At 37.9% G+C, this 21,327-nt stretch overlaps 1 protein-coding gene across 1 annotated transcript; it reads left to right on the forward strand.

The window, feature by feature from the left end:
• The first annotated feature begins 124 nt into the window (after window positions 1–124).
• On the forward strand, window positions 125–17,847 carry LOC108925487 (protein mono-ADP-ribosyltransferase PARP14-like). Its single transcript, XM_018737468.2, has 19 exons — window positions 125–416; window positions 566–594; window positions 2,016–2,219; window positions 2,511–2,623; window positions 3,548–3,572; window positions 3,821–4,042; window positions 5,426–5,662; window positions 5,746–7,442; window positions 8,158–8,394; window positions 9,003–9,221; window positions 9,998–10,070; window positions 10,730–10,879; window positions 11,083–11,145; window positions 11,701–11,877; window positions 13,119–13,346; window positions 14,046–14,666; window positions 15,686–15,822; window positions 15,968–16,142; window positions 16,621–17,847. The coding sequence occupies exons 3-19, from the start codon at window positions 2,042–2,044 to the stop codon at window positions 16,911–16,913; spliced, it is 4,845 nt and encodes a 1,614-aa protein (XP_018592984.2). The 5' UTR covers window positions 125–416; window positions 566–594; window positions 2,016–2,041; the 3' UTR covers window positions 16,914–17,847.
• Window positions 17,848–21,327: the final 3,480 nt, after the last annotated feature.

Here is a 21,327-nt window from a genome sequence, read left to right on the forward strand (position 1 = left end):
ATATAAAACAATCTGTGTGCAGATGTGATAGGGAGCCAAGTACACAGTGTTCCTGTAGTTGCTGAAATGAAACTGAAACCACATAAAACTATCTTGGTTGCTAAATACAGTAACCATGAAAAAAATATGTTTAAAAAAATATCCGGAACCGATGGGTACATTTACTTGTCTATTCTTGTACCTTATAGAAATTAAAAAAAAAAAAAAAAAAAAATCCCGAAGACAAAGGAAACTGGACTTTGCCCTTAAGGTTGCAGTTCAGTCACCAAACCAGTCACCCCCACCGTGTTTCATGTGACTTCTTCCACTTGTACTTTTTCTCCAGTGGACGTTCCCCGCCGCAGCGACCGCGACAACGTCGGTTCCTCCAAAGCAGCTCTTGTCTCTTCCGCCGTTCCGCCACTTTGACACGCAAGGTGAGTGAGCTACGGCGAAAACACTCCCAATTGGCCCAATGTTCATGCCAGATTTTGAATGCGGTGTGACTTCTGGAAAATAATGAATTCCATTTTTTCACTGCTTTCATTTCTCCCTCATCCATGTGCCCTATTGATTTCACTTACAGCTCGTCGCCACGGACCCAGGACCAGCCAGGTTTGTACAGACGCGCATTTTCTATACACGACGTTTTCTTCAGTTTTATTCTCTGTTTATGGGTTAATGCTATCACATCAAGTTATAAGTTGTCGCTACGCCTCGCACTGTAAATTATTATAATGTATTTCCTTGCACGTGCTTTCGATATCATTTTCTCATAACAATGCACTGTGTGATTAAGAAAGATACAGAAGTCTTTATTTATTACAGCACTGAACCGTAAAATGAAAGAACGCAATGAGCTTTGGGAAAAAAAAAATAAAGAAAAAAACTCCATGACTGAAGAGTACTGATACGACATTCCAACGTCTGTGAGGGAGATTCCTTTCCAGAGTTGGCCGGTTCTGTAACCGGTTTATCGACGATTCAACCAAGCGTTACATTCCAAGTTCATCACATTTGTTTTTTACCATTGGCATTAGACGTTTACCACAGCTGCAAAACAACACTATTGTATTTTACACGTGTTTTTTGCAGGGTTTCCAGATTAAAAAATTCTGGTTTCACTTTCACTTTCACTTATAAGGGGACTGTTAACTGTTTCAAATAAATGCGTCACTCCCAGTCGATGAACTGAAAGTATTGATTCCCCTTAGTACTGAGCAGGAATTATTAAAAAGCTTTACTCTTCATTATGTGATAGGGCTCATTTTGTAAACCATTTGCAACAATAACAAAAGGCAACTTGTGTGTATCAGTGCATAGTGCACTTAATTCATTCCAGGAAATCATCCCATTTGGGTAATTTCCTGCTGCAAAGGCAGCTAATTTACATTATTTCCCATGGAAAAAAAAAACAATAGCAGTTTTCTGGGCCAAAGTGTGCAACCAAAAGTTTCAAAACCAGCATAAAAGTTATTTCTCTGCATGACAATTACAGACACACCAAAATATTTTAGAATATTTATAACTATAAATTATTTCCATCTTATTTTTTTCAGTATTATCTTTCAACATTTAAGATGCTGATGTTCAAAAATACACACATTTGCGGAAGTAGTTATTTTAAGTTGTATTTTCTGTACCTGTTTTTTATTTTTTTTATTTGTGAGCACTGAACCAAGACAAATAAAATAAAACAATGCCTTCACTGGGGTCTGACCAGTTAGTGATGATAAATGGAAGTTGAGTGGTAATGTTTTTAATTGATTGGCTAACTCATTGATAAGTGAATGGATATCTGTGTTATTCAGCTTTCATTGATTTGGCCTTTGTGGTAAAAGTGATTTTGGAGTACACACAAACTTCCTGTACAAATTGTGTTTGTATGTCAAGCTTCCAGTATACATCTGAAAATCCCAACATCTCACCAGCACAATAATGATAAATTCATGGTTTCCTCTCCAACAATCTTTCAACACATTCAACAATCAAACACATTTAGTACTGATGATGTCACTTTTATTTTTTTATTGTAGAAGGAGACGTGTGCCTCCTCTGAAGAATGGAAGGTTACGAATACCCACTTTCAGTTCAAGGAAACTGGGTACCAAATGCTGCTAAAGTAAAGAACAAGCTCCAGATTTACTTCCAGAGTGCAAAGAAATCTGGTGGGGGAGACTGTAAAGTGGAATATGATGAGAACAACAATACAGCAACTGTTTGGTTCAATTCTGAAGAGGGTAAGAAATAGCAACTATTTAATATATTAATAAAGGGTTAGTAGTACATCAATCATAAATTGATCTTTTTTTAGTTTTGGTTGATTTATTGATTATGGTTGTGGCAATAATGGTTTGGTATTCAACATTTAACATTATTTAAAAATTATTTAAAAAAATTTAAAATATTAAAATTTTAAAAATGTATCATTTCTAATATTTTCAGAATTTTCACTTCACTGAACATCAGGGTGCAAAAAGCATGGAGTAGGCAACTAATTAACAGTGTGATTTTCTCATTTTATCCCTCAGTTAGGAAAAGGATTCTTCAAAGGAAGAGTCATGTCATCACTATAGATAGTAAGGAACTGAACCTCAGTATATCATTAGAAAAACCTGGTAACAGTTCTACCTTTGCCCATGTGGTAAGAGGCATTCTATCTATCTATCTATCTATCTATCTATCTATCTATCTATCTATCTATCTATCTGTTTTTTTGTCTGTGCATTCAATCTCTGTGTCTGTATGTCAGTCTTCGTGTCTGTATATCTGTTTGTTTTACAGCATAATTGACAGCAAACATGTTTTACAACATAATTTCTCATCAGTGAAACACCTAACAATATATTGACATCAAGGACCTAATAAGGAGCTCATTCAGAATAGTTGTACTTTTGCCATCTATTCTGTGAAGTGCCTATGTATCCCTATCTGAGCTTTGAATTACCACTACTGTTCCTCTTTGAACGGGATGCACGGTGGCACAGCAGGCTTGGACAGGTCCTGCTCTCTGGTGGGTCTGGAGTTTGAGTACTGCTTGGGGTGCCTTGCAACAGACTGCCATCCCGCCCTGTGTGTGTCCTCTCCCCTTCCAGCCTTGCACAATTTGTTGCCGGGTTAGGCTCCAGCTTGCTGCAACCCCACTTCGGACATGCAGCTTCAGACAATGTGTGTGTTCGTGTTCCTCTTTGCTGATGCAGTTTGGTATATCCTAATATGTTTAAGATCCTCTTTTATTCCGTTTTATAACTGACACATACTACTAACTGGCAATCAACCTGATATGACTCACCTTTGCAGCTACATGTGTTATTGCAATTTAGTTATTTTTGTACCTTTTTCTGTTATCCTGTCCACCCCTATATGTGCAAGCAATACACATGAATTTCACATGATTGTGAAAATCATTACAGTTGGGATTGTATTTTTTTTTGTTTTTTTTTTTTTAATGAGGTCTTCTATTTGCAAACCTATTTTAAATAAACATAACTGAAAAATTAGCACTATTAACTGTTTATTTATTTATTTATTTACTTATTACTTACTTACTTACTTATTTATTTTACAGGAAAAGGTGCCAAGTAAAAAGTCAGGTAAAAAAAAAAAAAATTTTATTGTCTTTTTAATACTGATGTTTAAATTTAAGCTAAATTTTAACAGTGACAAAATATTGAAAGTGAAAAAGAGAAAATTCTGTTCAACATTATCTTTTCCACTTCCAAACTGGATGTCAGTACTTGTAGAAATTTCCTAAAAAAATCTCAAATGCTATAAATATGTGGTGCTTGTTTCCTCCAATAAATTTAATACATATGTTTTATTGATTTCTTCGAACATTTAGATGCTGGACAGGAAGTTGCACGTGCTGATCTAAATGTTGAGGACAGAAACAAACAACCACCTCAGACTAAAATGATTGTGCTGGAAAATGTGAAGGAAAATATGCAAAAAGAAATGTTAGGACTAATGTTGGAGCAAATCGGTAATTTATCAGAAGATATGTTTTCTCTAGAGCTCATTACTGAGATCAACAAAGCTGTCATATCCTTCACAAATACCGAAGGTAAGTGTTTTCCAGATATATTTTCTCTGGTGGTATGGTATATAAATAGCAAAGAAGCAGTCTTCAAATGATGTTCTATGGACAGTAGGAATGTCACGGAATTTAGATTTAATCATGAGTACATTCTTAAGTCATAATCAAGTAAAGTTGTGTCTTCTGTATTTGTGTAGGGTGACATACAAGATATATGAGAGATATACTGAAGACCACATTTATGCTATTGCATGATTTAAGTAACAGTTTGCAGTTTTTTGGACCCAAAAAACGCAGGAGCAGACGAAATCAGTGGTCAGGGACAGGCATTGGTCTTCCGGAGCACAAACGTCGTTTCTGAGGCAAGACAGTACTCAGTACATTGGAAAAACGCAGGGGTCAAAAGCCAGGTGAACACAGGAATGAGGAACAGGGTGTAAGGGACAAAGCGCTGAATTCACAAGCCGATCAGGGAGGCGTTGCAAGACTCCGCAACCCTGAGGAGGGACGGCATTGTCTTTATCCCTGGCCTTGTTAAGAATCGTCACGTGCAGCTGCTTGGCTTGTGGGTGTGACACAATTAAAAATGAGCATTTAATGTATTAATTAGAGAGACTTTATAAATAATAAAAATATTAAATAATTAACTAGTTTTATTATTGTTAAATGGTTTGCACTTTAGTGGTGGAAACTATGCACAGTTTTTCCAGGTGAAAGGACCACAGTTTTTTTTTTTTTTTTTTTTTCAGGGGGAAAGTAATATTTCCGTTTGGTTCAGTATTTGGGAAGTTTTTCTTACATTGTACTTCTCATACCCAATATATTGTAAAATTGATAAATAACTTTTTCCTAGTCATGATTAAAAAAGTAACAAAATATCAATAAGACATTAAGTTGAATGGGACTGAGGTTGAATTAAGGGTTTTGAATCACTTCTATTGATCTCATTCTCAAAATATTTTATGTGCATATATTTTATTTATCTTCTAAAGTATGTTGCTAAGATTATGGTTGTACTCCATATGTACATACACAAATCTTACACTTGTAGTCAACAGAAATGACAGTATTATGGATGATGCTTTGTTTTGTCAAGAGTTTTATGTGGTAGCATTTTGTAGATATTCAGGATAGATGTCAGCCTCGGTCAGCAAATATAAGCAACAAATTCCATGTAGCAGTGGTAAGGACGCAGAACTGTAAGCTGAAATGGTGCAGATGTAACATAAAGTAGAGGCTCTGTTTTGTAGTGAGCCATTATGTTAAATATATACTGTACATTCAAATATTTTTTCTTTGTTCAAATATATTTAATATTTCCCAATGTTAATGAAATAATTCCTGACCTAAAAAAAAAGGCTGAAATGAATGACATTCAAAAATTGTATCAATATTCTGATATAAATCTAGATGCATCCCAGTTCCTCAAGGACTGCTCCAGCAACAGGCGATTTCAGCAGTATGGTCTCAGCGCCAGGCCTCTGGAGCAGACCAGGAGTGTGAAGGTAGAGAATCTGCCCTCTGAAATTTCAGAAGACTTCTTGGAGTTAATGTTTGAAAGGGAGAAGGAGGGAGGAGGCCCAGTGGAAACCATTAAAATGATACCTGAAGAGCAAGCAGCAATCATCACTTTCATGGATCCTAAAGGTAAATTTATGTAAATAACACATAACCTTCTATTGTGCAGTTTACTCGATAACTAATTGAATTGCTGCCTGTTTTTGTTTCAGTTGTGGAGACTGTGCAGAACAAAAAATGGCAAATCAGAAAAACCTCTGTTAATGTGTATCCTTACTATGGGTCTTTCGAAATGGCTCTTTATGGTAAAGACAGACCAAAATGGAAAATGCCTAACCCCTTTACTCAAGGCATTAATTATGGTCTTTGGTCATTTCTACATAAAAAGGAGCAAATAGACATCATTAAAGAACACATGAAAAACAACTTCTGTGAAGCAGACTTTGAGACATCCATTGTGAAACTCAGCCCATTACCAGACCTATTGAGAAAAAGAGGTCTGACAGTCAAACACATAAATGACTGGCAGAATAATGCAACTGAAATGTTCCAGAAAGTCCTTTCCAAGTACAAGACATTTGAATTTCATGTGAGTTCTTCTGTGTGGAGCCAGACTGAAAGAGTTATTGAAAGTGCGGTGAAAGAGGATGTTTCTTTGGAGTACGATAGCGCAAAAGGAACTCTGACAATAGCAGGTTTTACTAATGATGTAGACAGGTTAAAATCAGTAGTAGAGGGAACAGTTCAAAACGTCACTAGTAAAATTGAAAGAGAGAATAACAGTGTCTCCATGGAGATGGATCTGGAAGCTGAAGTGTTCTGCATCCTGCAGAAAGAAGGGATTCAGCAGAGAGCTCAAGATAAATTTCCAGAACTGAAGTTTGATTATAAACCAGATGCCAAGAAATTGGTATTTGTTGGTTTATCTAATGAAATTTTAAGCACAAGAAATGACATTTTGGAAACAAGGCTGCAGATGAAGAAAAAGCATGTGGAAGTTGACCCCAGCCTTCTGAGCTTTCTTAATGCAGTGAACAATGTAGAGATGTCATCTCAGATATTTACCCCTCATAACATTAATGCCCTGTACAAAATTCATCAAGGGGTGGTAGAGATAATCAGCATCTCCGAACAAACTTTGATTCAGGCAGAGACAGAGCTGAAGAAGGTCCTGGTGACTCAATGTATTGATACCGAGGACAAAGAACTGCTAAGGAAACCAGAGTGGTTGAATTTAGAAGAAGACCTCAGGAAGACCTACAACACCACCAAAATAACAATTGAAATAAAACATGTTGGAAATGGAAAAATAACAATATGTGGAATAAGTAATCATGTGAAGAGGGTGTATGAACTCATGTCGGATTTTATTAATAAGAACACACAAATTGAGGAGTGTGTCCCAGTGCAGTTAAGTGTGCTTTTGAAGTTCATACAGGACATCAAATCAGAGTTTTGGAAGAAGGGTACAAGTGGTAAAAATGTGGAGGTAGCTTTTGAATTCAGTGGCCCACAGATAAAACTGTCTGGGGGAAGGCTCTATGTTCAGGAAATGAAGGCTTCATTATTACAACTAACATCTTCTCTCTACACTGATTGCCTGAGAATTTCAAAACCTGGGGCAAGAGAATTCTATCTGGAAAAAGAGAAAATGATCAGTGGGATCCTCATGAAAGATTGCAATTGCATGGTGATGCTGCAGGAGAAAAATGTGGCTATGCAAGAGGCAGAAGACCACATAGTGTGCACATCAAATACTGAATCCCTATCGAATATCCAGGATGTGGAACCACTAAAAACGATTAGTCATGATCACCCAGAAAAACAGAAAACCAGAGATGGCCTTGAGATAAACACTAAAGAAGGATTAAGCATTATTCTCAAGAAAGGATACATTCAGGAGGCTATAGTGAGTATTCTGTTAGCTATTGATTGACATTTAAAGAACATGAGCGAGGAACAACATGAAGGGTATAGAAGTACAGAACATTTCTGCAGCACATCCTTGATAGTGAAGGTCCTTGTGGGCATACGTTTTTATTTGTTCCAGCCATGGAGAAAACCACCTAATTTTACCAATCATTAAGTCTCCTCCTAAAATACTAAGATTTTAGTTTATATTTGTGTTATATTTGTTATAGTTGTGTTGGGGATAATATTAGGATAAGTGCCTGAGGGCCCCTCTTCTAAATTTTGTAATACAGCACAATCATTAGGACTATAAGAGAATAGTCAAACATTTGGATTTTGCCCAAACAGACAAGATAACTAGCTAAGGCCCTTGTGGGTAAATTATTTTGTTTGAATGCTGCTAAGTATGCCCAGCTGGTAGTGTAGTGGCTGGAGCTGCTGCTTTTGGATCTGCAGGTTACAGGTTTGATCCCTACCTCTGGCTTCTGTTAAACTGGTACTTCCCTTAAATTGCTCCAGTAAAAATTACCCAACTGCATAAATGGGTGAATAATTGTAACCTTAACATTGTAAGTTGCTTTGGAAAAAGTGTCAGCTAAGTGAGTAAATGTAAATAAGAGTGAATATGGAATCAATACCTTTCAAAATATATGATCACTGTTATAGCATAATGTCATATATCTTCAGTACATCTGTGTGCTTTATGTCTGCAGTCTACCGTGATTATCAGCAGCATCTCTAAAGACCTGGATCTCAGTGATGGAGGTCTCTCCAAGGCCATTTTGCAGGCAGCTGGTCCTGAGCTTCAAGATTTTGTTCAAAAACAAAGAGTAAATACCCCTGCTGAGGATGGTGATGTTGTTGTGACTGATGGCTGCCAACTGAAGTGTGACACAGTCTTCCACACTGTGTGTCCCCAGTGGGATAATGGAACAGGTCAATCAGAAAAGGTAAGGTACTATTTCAGTGGAAACTCCCACTACAGTAACAAAATCATTCAAATGGATTATGTTTTTGGGGAAAATCCTTGACATAGTCCTAGAAGTTACACTTTCTATTGAACCTTTGAGAAAGCTGTATTAATGTGCAATATTTGTAAAACTGAACATAATCCCCATGGAATGAAAGTACTTGTTTTGAAAATGATGTATAACAAACCTTTTTAATTATCCCACTGGTTCTGAGAGCACCAGCATTGTCACACTAAATTTTTTACATTCCACAGGAAGTCCAAAAATATTATTGCAGGCAATTTTGACTACTCTTTGAATGTAGAATTTGAGCTTTCTAGATGCTCTTATAATGACAAAAACCATTTTGACCTCACAATGGAATATCTTTTGCATGATGTGATGAGATGTTCCATAACAAATTGGCAAAAATTAGACAGAATTGGTTTTCATTATATACTAATTTATAATACTACTTTTGAATGTAATGACAACAGTGAGTCAAAGATCAAGTCACTATTTACTTATCTTAGTAATAATGAAGTGTTTGGATGCGGTACTTGTATATAGCTTTATAAGTTTTCGTCTTTGTTTCCAACTTTTTTTAGATTCTTAGAGAGATTGTACAAAAGTGTTTCAAGCTGGCTGAGAAGCAGGAAGCTCAGTCTATCTCCTTCCCAGCCATCGGCACAGGCAACCTGGACTTCCCAAAGGACCTGGTAGCTAAAATGATGCTTGAGGAAACGCTCAAATACAGCAAGTCTTGTCCAATTCACCTTCAGGAAGTGTTTTTTATTGTCCATCCCAGCGATACTGAAACAGTTGAGGTTAATAATTTTAACATCTTATATTTGTATTGCTAATTCTGCGGCACACATTCGTACTGTAATCTCTCAGGTTCCACTAATATCTGGCCCTAATTCTGTTTGCAATGAGGTCAAGCTTTTTTCCCCTTTTTCAGTACTTCCACAAATGCATGAATCACTATTTGTCACTCAACTACATATAAGAACTGGAGAGACACTGTTGTGACAGGGAAGTCAAGAGTAAATAAGGAGTATTCACCCAAGGCTGAAGTAAGAAGGGTGTAGTAGCTTAAATCAGACAAAAATGGATGGAGAGAGGGTGGTAAATCCACAAAGGAAACCAACATATTCATGTGTAATTGCATATACACATTTCAGTTCTTAAAGAGCTTCAAATAAAATTGTAAATATTGCCTTTTTACAAAGACATTTCTAGTCAACTAAAATATGGACAAGGAATTAAAGCATTAAGGAGTTTAATATACGTATTTGTAAATATTAGGTTAGAATATACTCTGAAACAAATACAGGCCAGTGTAAATTGGAGAAATTGATAGTAATGGCCCAACTGAGCTTTAGCGGAAAAAAATTGCATCATCTGTTTTTTGATTAAGATGAAAGTTATCTATTTTACCATGTTTTAGTGAAAGCCTTCATTTGAATTTAACCATACCTTGATCACTTCTGCAGAGCTCAAACTTGCTTTCTAGAAAGAATCCCAAAACGGTCTACAAAGTAGGCTCTGATGTCTTAAATATTCTTTGTTTACTACATAAGGGTTCGCATTTCACTTTTAGGCCTTCAGTAAATTCTTCAACAGTCAAGGGCAGAAGGATGGACATGATGCAGAGCAGCCGATACACGACTCTGGTGCGTATTTGTACAAACCTTTCAAATAACCTGGGCTGGTTTAGGCATGTCATAGGAGTGACTCCTGGACAGTTCACCCTGGAGTTTTTTCCATTTGGAGGAGACCCAGGACACACTGAAGGGATTATATATCATGGCTGGAATGGGAACACCATGGGAGCCCCCAGAAATAGAGTTTGGGCCTGTATTCTTAGCTTACTACTACTACAGCCCTGCCCAAGACAAATGAACAGAAACTGAACTGAATTAAGGGGGTGCGGTGGCGCAGTGGGTTGGACCGCAGTCCTGCTCTCCGGTGAGTCTGGGGTTCGAGTCCCGCTTTGGGTGCCTTGTGACGGACTGGCGTCCCCTCCTAGGTGTGTTCCCTCCCCCTCCGGCCTTACGCCCTGTGTTGCCGGGTTGGCTCCGATTCCCTGTGACCCCATAAGGGACAAGCGGTTCTGAAAGTGTGTGTGAACTGAATTAAATATTGTCAAATCCAATACCTTTTAGCTATTGTGAGCTGGATGGGATGTTAATGTTTTTTATGGCACAACTACTTAGTTTCAATTTAATTTTCCAGTTTTTGTCTCAGATTATTAATCCATGACCATAGGTGAAATAGCTTTAATAAGGCATATGTTACCACACCTCAATGAAGGTACTCTTTCTCTGTCAAGGTTTCTTTGGCCAGATCTCCACACCCGACAAGGGGGTTTACAGGATGCAGATTAGTCACCTTACCCTTGAAGTGTCGTCAGGAGACATCACAAAACAGGACACTGATGTCATTGTCAACTCCTCCAGTCCAGATTTTACCCTTAAAACAGGTTACGTGTATCTGTTTACATCATGTAGTGTATTTTATATTTACATTTACATTTATTTATTCATTTAGCAGACACTTTTCTCCAAAAGCATTGGTCTCAGTACATCTTATATAGTTTAAGAACCTATTGTAAGAATTAAAATTCATGTTAAAAGTCTAAAATACTGCATTTTTGTACAATGAATGTATTTACAATTATTTCAGGTGTCTCTAAAGCTATCTTGGAGGGAGCTGGCAAAGCTGTGGAGTCACAGTGTAAAGATTTAGGTGGGTGGGCATTATTTTATCGGAACCTGTACAACTTTCTTCAGCTTTAATTTTTTATAACTTTTCACTCTGAGTGGAAAACCTGGAAACAGCTGTGTTTTTGCAGAAATATATTTTGTATATTTTTAGATGGGGGGGGGGGGGGGCTGGACCGGGTCCTGCTCTCCGGTGGGTCTGGGGTTCGAGTCCCGCTTGGGGTGCCTTGCAGTGGATTGACATCCTGTCTTGGGTGTGTCCCCTCCCCCTCCAGCCTTACGCCCTGAGTTGCTGGGTTAGGCTCCAGCTCCCCGTGACCCAGTATAGGACAAGCAGTTCAGACTGTGTGTGTGTGTGTGTGTGTGTGTAGTAATGTGAATGTAATTTAAAATAGCATTTTGAACACAGCATACACTGCATGGGCTTCACTTGAGCTGTGGTTTTTCTCTTCATATTTGTGATACAGCTTTTAAGCAAGCAGTCACTTGTTTCTTTTTTCAAATTTACAAAGGGCTAGCCTTGCCTTTTGTCGTTTTTTTTAATGAATTCTTATTTTGGTTTAATTCTGTCATTTTGTAGGCTCAAAACCAAATGAAGGAATTATAATGACATCTCCAGGAAACCTACCATGTAAAAACATCATTCATGTTTATATCAAAAATAATACAGCAGACATCATGGATAAAATTCTGTCAGTTCTCCTGATGTGTGAAGAGAAGAAGTTTAAATCTGTTAGCTTTCCTGCACTGGGTACAGGTTGGTATGAATTTGCATTACTGTAAAGTCATATACAAAATGTTGGGCACCCTGTCAGTCTATACTTAGTATGAACTCAGTAACAACAGATCTGAAATTTTCCATCACATTGAGTCTTGCTCTTTCTGTTTCTAATTGCCTATTCTTTGCAAAACTCTCTTACATCAGAAATACTCTTCCTTTGGTGTATACTAAATGTTTGACATTTCCTCACACATTTTTGTGATTTCCTACTTTGGAGATTACGAATGTCATTCCAAAACCTTGAATTTTTTTTGCAGCGAATGCTTCATGCTTCATTCTTTTGATGAATTTGTACATTTTCTTTTTACCACTCTTACATGCTGATCACTTTTGAGTAAGCATTGCTCTACTGCTGACCTGTGCACTACTAGTCTTGTGTCAGCATATTCTCTCTGCAGGTCCCTTGCAGAAATATTTGGGTTCTGCTTGTGGGTCTTCAATGGGGGATGCATTGGCGCAGCAGGTTTGGCCTGTGCCTGCTCTCTGGTGGGTCTGGGTTTGAGTCCTGCTGGGGGTGCCCTGCAATGGACTGGCATCCTGTCCTGGGTGTGTACCGTCAGCCTTGCGCCCTGTGTTGCTGGGTTAGGCTCTGGCTCACCGCAATCCCGCTTGGGATAAGTGGCTTCAGTGTGTGTGTGTGTGTGTGTGTGTGTGTGTGTGTGTGTGTGTGTGTGTGTGTGTGTGTATATGTTGTGGGCCTTCCACATCTTGTATTGAACTTATTTCAGCATATCTCCTTAATGTTGTTTCCTCAAGAAAAGTTTAAAGCTGGAACTGCATATCTGTACTCATCCTGTTTTATAAGAGTCAGTTATTGTTGTTACCAATCCCTTAACTAGCTGCTTAAAGGACCCAGTTGCTGTTGAAAGTCCACAAATATGCAGAGAGGTTAGAAAAATCAGGGTGTTTATTCAACTTCATCTCCGGCATCCAGGCTTCACGTTCTCTCTCTCTCTCTGTCTTACTGGTCCGCCCGAGGGAAGAAATAGAGGACCTGCTTAGATTCTAGTGTCGTTGCTCCACCCCCCGCTCCACCTGGCCCTTAGCCCACCCCAGCATACTACACCACAGTAATTGTGAATCAAAATATGCATAAATATGTCATGTTGTGCAGGGGTGACCTAGGTTTTCTCTTCACTAGACAGTTGGGTTTAGCATTGGAGTCATTTGTTTCATGTCAGAGTGACATTTTTCAGCCTGAATATGTTTTATTTTAGGGAAAGGGGGCATATCTGCATCCGCAGTTGCTGATGTATTGATGGATGCTGTAGTGGAATTTGAAATGAAGAGAAAAAGGCATCATTTGCAGACTATGAAGGTGATCGTCTTTCAGACGGAGATGATTGCAGAATTTCATGAAAGCATGCAAGCAAGAGAGGGTACAGCCCTGCCAAATGCTGGTAAACAAAAGTCCTGGTTTACCAGTGCATTTGACAAATTAACAGGTAAGTATGTAATACCTCAAACACTTGGATTTTGATGAAAATAAAGTAATGTACATGTTCCTATTAGCACATTCACAGAAGCAAGAATTGTAAAGATTCATCCACATTTCAAAACCACATCTTAAAACCACATGCTATTTTTTTTTTTTTAAATTTCATCTTACAGCAGTAATGGTGGGGTTACAGAGTTCAGTGTGACTTCAAGCAAGTTGAAAACAAATTAAGTTAAACTGATTAATAGTTGGAATGAAAGGTTCATCTGAATTTCAGACTGAACATCAGTTGGTGAAAGTAACTAAAGAACGTGCAGATAATAAAGCTCAGAATTTCTGGAGTTGTCCCACCTCTGCAGATGTACTCATGCCAAACTCATATTAATAACTGTGCAATGATTATGTACTCAGCAATATAATACATTTAAATGTCAAAATGTAAGCTATATTCTTCTACCTGTTAACTGGTAGAAGAGTTAAATCATTATATCATTGACTAAGCAATGTTTTATAATAAAAGCCGATAAAACTTTCAGAAATCCCAGCTATTTGCATATATTGAAAGAAAAAGGGCAGCACTCAGATGCTGAAAAGTCGTAAATATTTTTGCATAATCTTACTTTCAGCACCTGAACTCTAAATGCACAGTATGATAAAGACTTTGACTTGTAAAATGCCTCAATTCTATTATTTTTTTCAACAATAGGTCTCTTTAAGACCCCCAGTGAGAATGAACCAAAAGCCAGGAAGCCTGACCTGCTCACCAGCAGACCCATAGAAAGGAACATCTCTCCTACAACCTTTCAGTTCTGTGCTGAAAGCCTTCAAGATGTTACTAAGGCCAAAGAATTTCTGGAAGATCTCATTTTAAAAGAGCAAATGCAGAAAACCATCAAAGACAGATGCATTTCCCAGTTAACCTTAGAAAATATTAGAAGGATTAAAGAGCTTGAGGAGAAGCATAGGGTTCTAATTATTATGCATGAAAGCGCTCCTGACCCATACATACAGCTGGAGGGCCTCACCCGAGATGTGATGAGTGTTGATGGTGAGATACGAGACATGATCAAGGAAATTGAACGTGCTGAGAGTCTTTTACGTGAGGCCAAAATCCAAAGCTCCTTAGTCCAGTGGACGTATAAGTCCGAGGATGATCATTTTGAGGCTTTTGACGCTTTGACAAACCTCCATCTCGAAAAAGCTTTTCAAAACAAAAATTCTCATTTGGATCTCAGGATCAACAATAAGGATTACAAAGTTAATTTTCAGACTTTCAAGGCCGAAACATGGGGAGCTACATTTGATGTTAAAAGAACTGAGCTGAAAGGTAAGAGCAGTCTGTGTCCATAGATATAGACACATAAAACTGAATGCAATATTTCATCATCTGTAATCGTTGCTAATTAATAGTTGTTCCTTAAGTAGTTGCTTGCACAGTTCTGCTCATAAGCCACTCATTTTGGAGTTATATCAGTGTCCTGAAAAATAAAGCTGTCTGTATCCCACTTGTGGTGGTGCAGTAGGTTGGACCGCGGTCCTGCTTTCCGGGGGGTCTGGGGTTTGAGTCCCACTTGGGGTGCCTTGCAATGGACTGGCGTCCCGTCCTGGGTGTGACCCCTCCCCCTCTGGCCTTACGGCCTGTGTGGCAGGGTTAGGCTCCGTGACCCCATATGGGACAAGCGGTTCTGAAAGTGTGTGTGTGTATATCCCACTTATCATTTGATGGTTAAAATGGTGTAGTGTCTTTCATGAGATACAGTTGAGCTATTGCTGTTTGGGCAGCATGTATTGTAGTGACAAAGCTTTCACCTTACAGTGTTCAAGTCCTCAGCTGGAATCCTGCTCCTGCTGTAGTCCTCTTCAGTAAAGTACTTAACCTGAAATACTCCAGTAAAAATATCATACCGTTTCAATGGGAAAACATGTTTTCTTGAACAAATATGTGAGTTAGCTAAAAATGTAAAATAATGACTAATAATTGAACAAATTTTAGGTACCCTTTGTTCAAGATCTGTATTGTGATCATACTGCTTTAGAACTTGAGAAGTATGTTTGACTGAAACAGAAGTTATTCCCTGTTACTGTTATAAAATGTGCTCTTCTTTAAAAATGCTATAATTTGCTGGAATTCTAAATCACTGCAAGGGAACAATCAACTGAAAAGCAGAAATGATTCACAGAATAAAACAATTTCTAGTACATTGGCTTACTTCATCAGCAATTTTCATTATACTTTTTTAGAATTGTTTTTACACTTTTTTAATATATTGAGAAAAAAAAATATCTTTAAATATCAGTGTACATATTTTCACTTGTTTGACTAAAAGCATTCATCATGTTTTCCAGGAGTAAACATTCCAAGTCACTGGGACCCAATGAATAATTCTGAAACAAAACAAATTGAACTGAAGACAGATTCTAACGAATTCCAAGAAGTGAAAGATTTGTTCAGAGCAACCTCTTCAGATTTCACTGTTAAAAAGGTGCCTACTTGGAGCAGCTCAGCTTTTGTGCTTAGAATATTAAATTGAAGTTTATTGTGTTGTATTTTGTCCATATACATTATTATCACATAGTTACCGCTGTTATATTTTGTCTTGTATGTGGCAATATCTTTTTTCATGCTAGATTGAAAGAATTCAGAATAGTTCACTGTGGCAAAACTACCAGATTAAAAAGAGGCAAACTGATGAAAAAAACAGCCACAGCAATAATGAGAGACGACTCTTCCACGGAACCAGTGTGGACACCATTCAGAAAATTAATGCCCATGGTTTCAATCGCAGTTTTCATGGCAAAAATGGTACGGACTTTTTAAATTAATATCCTTATATAATTCTTATTTAATTAATTTAATTTTATATAGCATGCATGCCTTTTAGCTAATATTTTTTACCAAGTTCTGTTACCTGCTATACCAGTTAATCAATTGTGGGAGACATTTAATATGCTTATTCATATGACATGTTAATAGAATGTTTTCTAGAGATTCAGCTGTTAAACCTGTCCATTCCTTGGTAATGTACTTGTGAAAGGATGTGTAAAATCATGCCATTATTATACGGTTTTTTCTTTTTCTTTTGGGATGATGTGAAAATGTAGTATATATAGTGTGTGAATGTGTGTCTGTGTTTATATATGTATCGAAATTTCTAAAGTGTACAAAGTTTCCTTTTGCAATACTTCTCAATTTCTGGCTACCTCAGTTTAATGTCCTGTATCATATAACGTTTATGGATTTATTTATGTATTTATTTATCTATTTATTTATTTACACACAGCTGATGTGTATGGGAATGGAACATACTTTGCAGTTGATGCAAAGTACTCAGCACAGGGCACATACTCAAGCATGGATGACAAGGGGCAGAAGTATATGTATCTGGCCAGAGTGATAGTGGGAAACTACACTCGAGGACAAAAAGGTCTGCGTGAACCTCCTCCTAAGGATCCGACAAACCCCACAGACCTCTACGACAGCGTGGTTGATAAAAAGGATAACCCAAGCATGTTTGTTGTATTTCATGATGTGCAAGCTTACCCTGAATACCTAATCACTTTTTGTCAGTCTTAAATAGGGATTATTCCTTTGTACAAGAGTACACTAAATTGTGATAGATTTAAGTAACGCAGAGAACAGTGTGAACCAGTGCAGTGCAGTTATTTTGTTTTTAAAAAAGTAATAATAAGAATAGGTGCAATTTTCTTTTGTTGAAGAAGAAAAACATAAAATGCAGACCAATAATATGTTGTACCTTTGGCAGAAAAAAGCTTTGTTTTTTTTTTTTTTGCCACCTGAGGAATTTGGGTAAGAACTGTTTTTATTTCTGTGTTGCATGCCCAGCTCCCTTCAAGTATTCCCACAACATATCATTTAGATTTCAGTTTTTGCTCTCTCTTGGTGACTCCTAAAGTCTCACTTTGTTCTATCTGAGCATTCAGCTGTGGGTTTGCTCATGTTTTGCACCCTTGTCCAAAGACCGTTTTTCATACTGTTTTTGACGGCCTTACATTCTTCTTCAGTATTCTTTGGAACATCGTGGAATACATAGTTCATTCAGTAATAGCATATGATTAATTGTTGATAATTTCAAAGTAACTCATACCATAATGCTCCTACCACCATCTTTTGGAACAGCCAAATAATTCCAACTTTGACTCACCTCTCCGGAGTATATCAGTCCACGAGTCATATTTTAAGCTCAGGTGACCCCTGGCCGACATCAAATGCGAGTAAACTTTTTTGGCAGTGATTTGAAATGTTTTCCATTTGTAAACATCTTTTAGAGTAAATTATGTCCTTGCATATTCTTTGAAATCGCTTTGTATGGGATAAGTAATGTTGTTGCTGCTACTTCTGCTGTGCTTTATTACACTGAGCCTTACATTTAACTGTGATTAAGCAATCCATGAACACAGCTCAGACATAATACAGTACAGTTCCAATGTTTTTGTTGGTGGCCGTATGTTTGTAACATTAAATAAATTTAAAATACCTAATATTCCAATTCTTTGAAATTTATTTCACACAAATTATATCATTTTTAATCAAATCCAGTTTTAAGTTGTAGATGATTGTCATTATATGTTCTTTTCAGTTGTATATGATTGTTCCGGTTGTGTTTATGTTAACACTAATGTTATTATATTTATGAAGGTACCCAATTCTAAAGAGTCCTCATGCTGACAAACCATCTGTGGTTTCAGTGGATGCATTGAGCGATGGACAGGGGGCCATCTTAGCACAAGGTGAAGAGGTTGAACAGAGATCAGTTTTCTACCTTAGACAAAAGCTACTGCCAAGAGAAACCACGTACTCTGGATTTCAATTCCAGAAGATTCTGTTTGAAGGGCCAGGGAGTGGAGCCTTGGGTACAGACCCTGGCTCACTGGGGGTGTTGATCACTACAAAAATATTGTCACCTGGGTCATCATGTACACTCCTTTGGCTGCAAAGTTACAGACCACAAGTATAACTTACATAACACTCATGTAATATAGACACTTTTTCATGATCATGTGTGTTATTTCCAGCTAAAAAATTTTCAAATTGATCAGTAGACATTTCTCATTGTTCTGTTGTTTCATCGAAATATGTCCGAAAGTAGTTTTTTTGAATGGTCAGCGCATTTTAAAAGTAAATATCTGTAAAAAACTGACAACTTCAAAATGAGCATCTACTGTGAGGTTGGTTTGGTGATGGAGACATGAAAGACAAAGGAGACTGATGAATTCTAAGATTAGGTCCACTGAGCTCCAGCTCTTTACTGCAACACTTTCCTGGTATCTGTCAACAAATTCAGGAAGCATCCAGGACTTACCCGAAAATAAAAGTTAAGGAACAAAGGTTCATCCCTGGGCAGAAAGTACACAAGTGTTTCTCTTACAGTTGGCTCAGTTCAAACCCTGCGGTCAACTCCAACCTCTTTGTCTTAATTGGTAAGTGGGTACTCATCAGGCTCACTCCTGTCCCTGTTGGATCCGGTCTAGGTGCCGCTGTTGCTGCTGCTTTTGACAGATGAATCATTGCACTCTGTCAGGAGGGATGGATAATCATTTAATAAAAATTTCTCTCACATACTCTCTCTGAAACCACTTGTCCCATGCAAGGTTGCAGGGAGACGGAGCCTACCCTGCAACACCGGGCATAAGGCTGGAGGGGGAGGGGACAGACCCAGGATGGGACACCACTCTATCACAAGGCACCCCAAGCAGGGCTTGAACCCCAGACCCACTGGAGAGCAAGACCCAGTCAAACCCACTGCGCCACCGCACCCCCCCCCCCAATAAAAATCACTGCTTTTAAAATACATTTAATTAATCAAAGTACAATTAAATTAATTTTATAACATAAATAAATTAATATAATAGATTACCAAGAAAAAAACATAACTCCAAAAAGCACACTGACCATGAATATGTACCAAGATTGTGAATTAGAATATTCTCAGCAATGTCTTTATTATTAACATACCCACCACAACCACCTCCCTGTGGTGAGCCCATCACACCTGAACAGCAATCTGACATAGCATAAGTAGGAGGGTTCCACAAAGGGAAGCTTCAGAATCTCATCAGAGTTTAAATGCCTTATTTCACGCTTCCAAAATAAATGAATCTCTCTCAGACCCTGGTACCAGCCTACTTCTGTCTTTTTACTATAGCCTTGTCTAGGTATATCCCTATCCGGACTCAACCCAGTACAGTTTACGACTACAGTTTATCAGACCTAGTGCTTCCTGTCCTTGCTTGATCCTGCTTGTCCCACGACTATGAATTTCATTTGATCCTGAAGATCTCATTCCCGGTTTCAACCCAACACATCCCCAACCATGATTCTGGCCACACCCGCTACGATCTCACCAGTACAGACCTCATTTCTGTCCCATGACTTTGATCCTGCTCCATTCCTGTCCACTAAAAAAAAAACAGTTGAATCCATCCCCACTCTGCCTCGTGGTTTATGACAATTACATTCTGGTTTCCTGAAGCATGAGTTAATTTCTTATTCTTGCTCTATCGTAAATCAAAGTACTTCTGCTAACTCATAAATCACCATATGCAGCAAATGACTGCAGTTACAAGAAACCATAAAACATCACAGTTGGAATTCACCATGATTGCTTCAGATTCTTGGTACAGACAGGAAAAAACTTGGAGTGGTTGTGTTTATTGATATATAAAAGTAAAGGTTATTGTGAAGGAAAAGTGGATGGTACAGAAAGGGTGAGGCTTCAGCTAAATGGCCATCTAGCTTTACTCAGCAAGGAACTCAGCCAGAAAGCTCTGTAAATCTCATAACTAACCATAATGTGTTCTGCAAGAACACTAAAGAATTAAATTTATATTTTGACCCCATTTGTTCTCTAAACCCCATAGAGCACATCAAGACACAAACACCTATTTGCACATATTCAAAATCATTTAGATATTGTGGCACACAGCAGGTTGGGATGGGGCAAAGAAGGACACAGAGGCAGCATTCATCACAAACAATTTACTAGAACACTGACACACAAAGAAACAATGATCTCAGTCCAAGAGTACCATTTCCTCCAGGACCACCACCCAAGGCCTCTCCCACACACACACACTAGCAAACACAGTCACCCCATCATTTCCCCCAGAAGTACCCCCAGTGGTTACACACGCTATTTACAAATGACCCACAGTTAAACTATTTACACAAAACATCTTCCCACCTAAACACTAGTAACGGGGGTCATTACAATATTATTCGCCTACTACAGGGAGACTAAGAATCATGTGTTAAAATTTGGAGCATATGTAGTAATCTTAGAATTATTTCTCTGCTTTGATATGTAAAACCACTTAAATGATACGGGCAAATACGTATTTAGTTTTTACAATCCAGGCACCTAGTGGTGACTAAGGTGTAACATGAGGTGAGTGGTGACGAGTGGTAACAAGAGGGCAAAAAAAACACACATAAAACAAGGAAGTGCTTAAATGCAAGTTCTTTTTACTGTGCTAATAGGTGCAGATATTCCGGTGACTTTTTTCAATATTACAGAATACAAAGATACTGTTCAGAGGGAAAGGAACGAAGACAGTGTCAAAGCAAAGAACTTGGGAAAACCAGACCGAATTAACTCAAGCTGGTAGACTACCCTAGCTATGAAACAAAACAAAACAAAAGGGTCTCCAACATCTAGGATGCTCTAATTAACCTACTCTATCTTACCAAAAACTAAAAGTACAGGAGGTGGCACCCAACTGTTCGCTAATGTGTCTAGACAGGCAGCTGAAACCTACATACTGGATATGTAGGTCACGTGACGTGTTTACTTGTCCACTTTTTCCCTAAGACAACAACGCAAAGTCAATAGACAAGTAATCATAACTATAAACCAAAAAAAGACTATACACACAAATAGAGCAAGATAGCCAATAATCAAAACACAAACCAAACACAAGCACCAGGAAACAAAAGTCTGAGTTTCTTGGGAATTGGTGTTTTTTTTAAG

The sequence above is a fragment of the Scleropages formosus genome, chromosome 13 (assembly GCF_900964775.1).
Source record: "Scleropages formosus chromosome 13, fSclFor1.1, whole genome shotgun sequence".
In the NCBI taxonomy this organism is placed as follows: domain Eukaryota; kingdom Metazoa; phylum Chordata; class Actinopteri; order Osteoglossiformes; family Osteoglossidae; genus Scleropages; species Scleropages formosus.

What these genes read in the sequence shown, in the direction of transcription:
- LOC108925487 (XM_018737468.2), top strand. Translation starts at nt 2,042, where the DNA reads ATGGAAGGTTACGAATACCCACTTTCAGTTCAAGGAAACTGGGTACCA. An exon ending in TTGGTTCAATTCTGAAGAGG is followed by an intron (nt 2,220 to 2,510) that starts GTAAGAAATAGC and finishes TTTATCCCTCAG; the next exon opens with TTAGGAAAAGGATTCTTCAA. An exon ending in CAGATTTCACTGTTAAAAAG is followed by an intron (nt 15,823 to 15,967) that starts GTGCCTACTTGG and finishes TTTTCATGCTAG; the next exon opens with ATTGAAAGAATTCAGAATAG.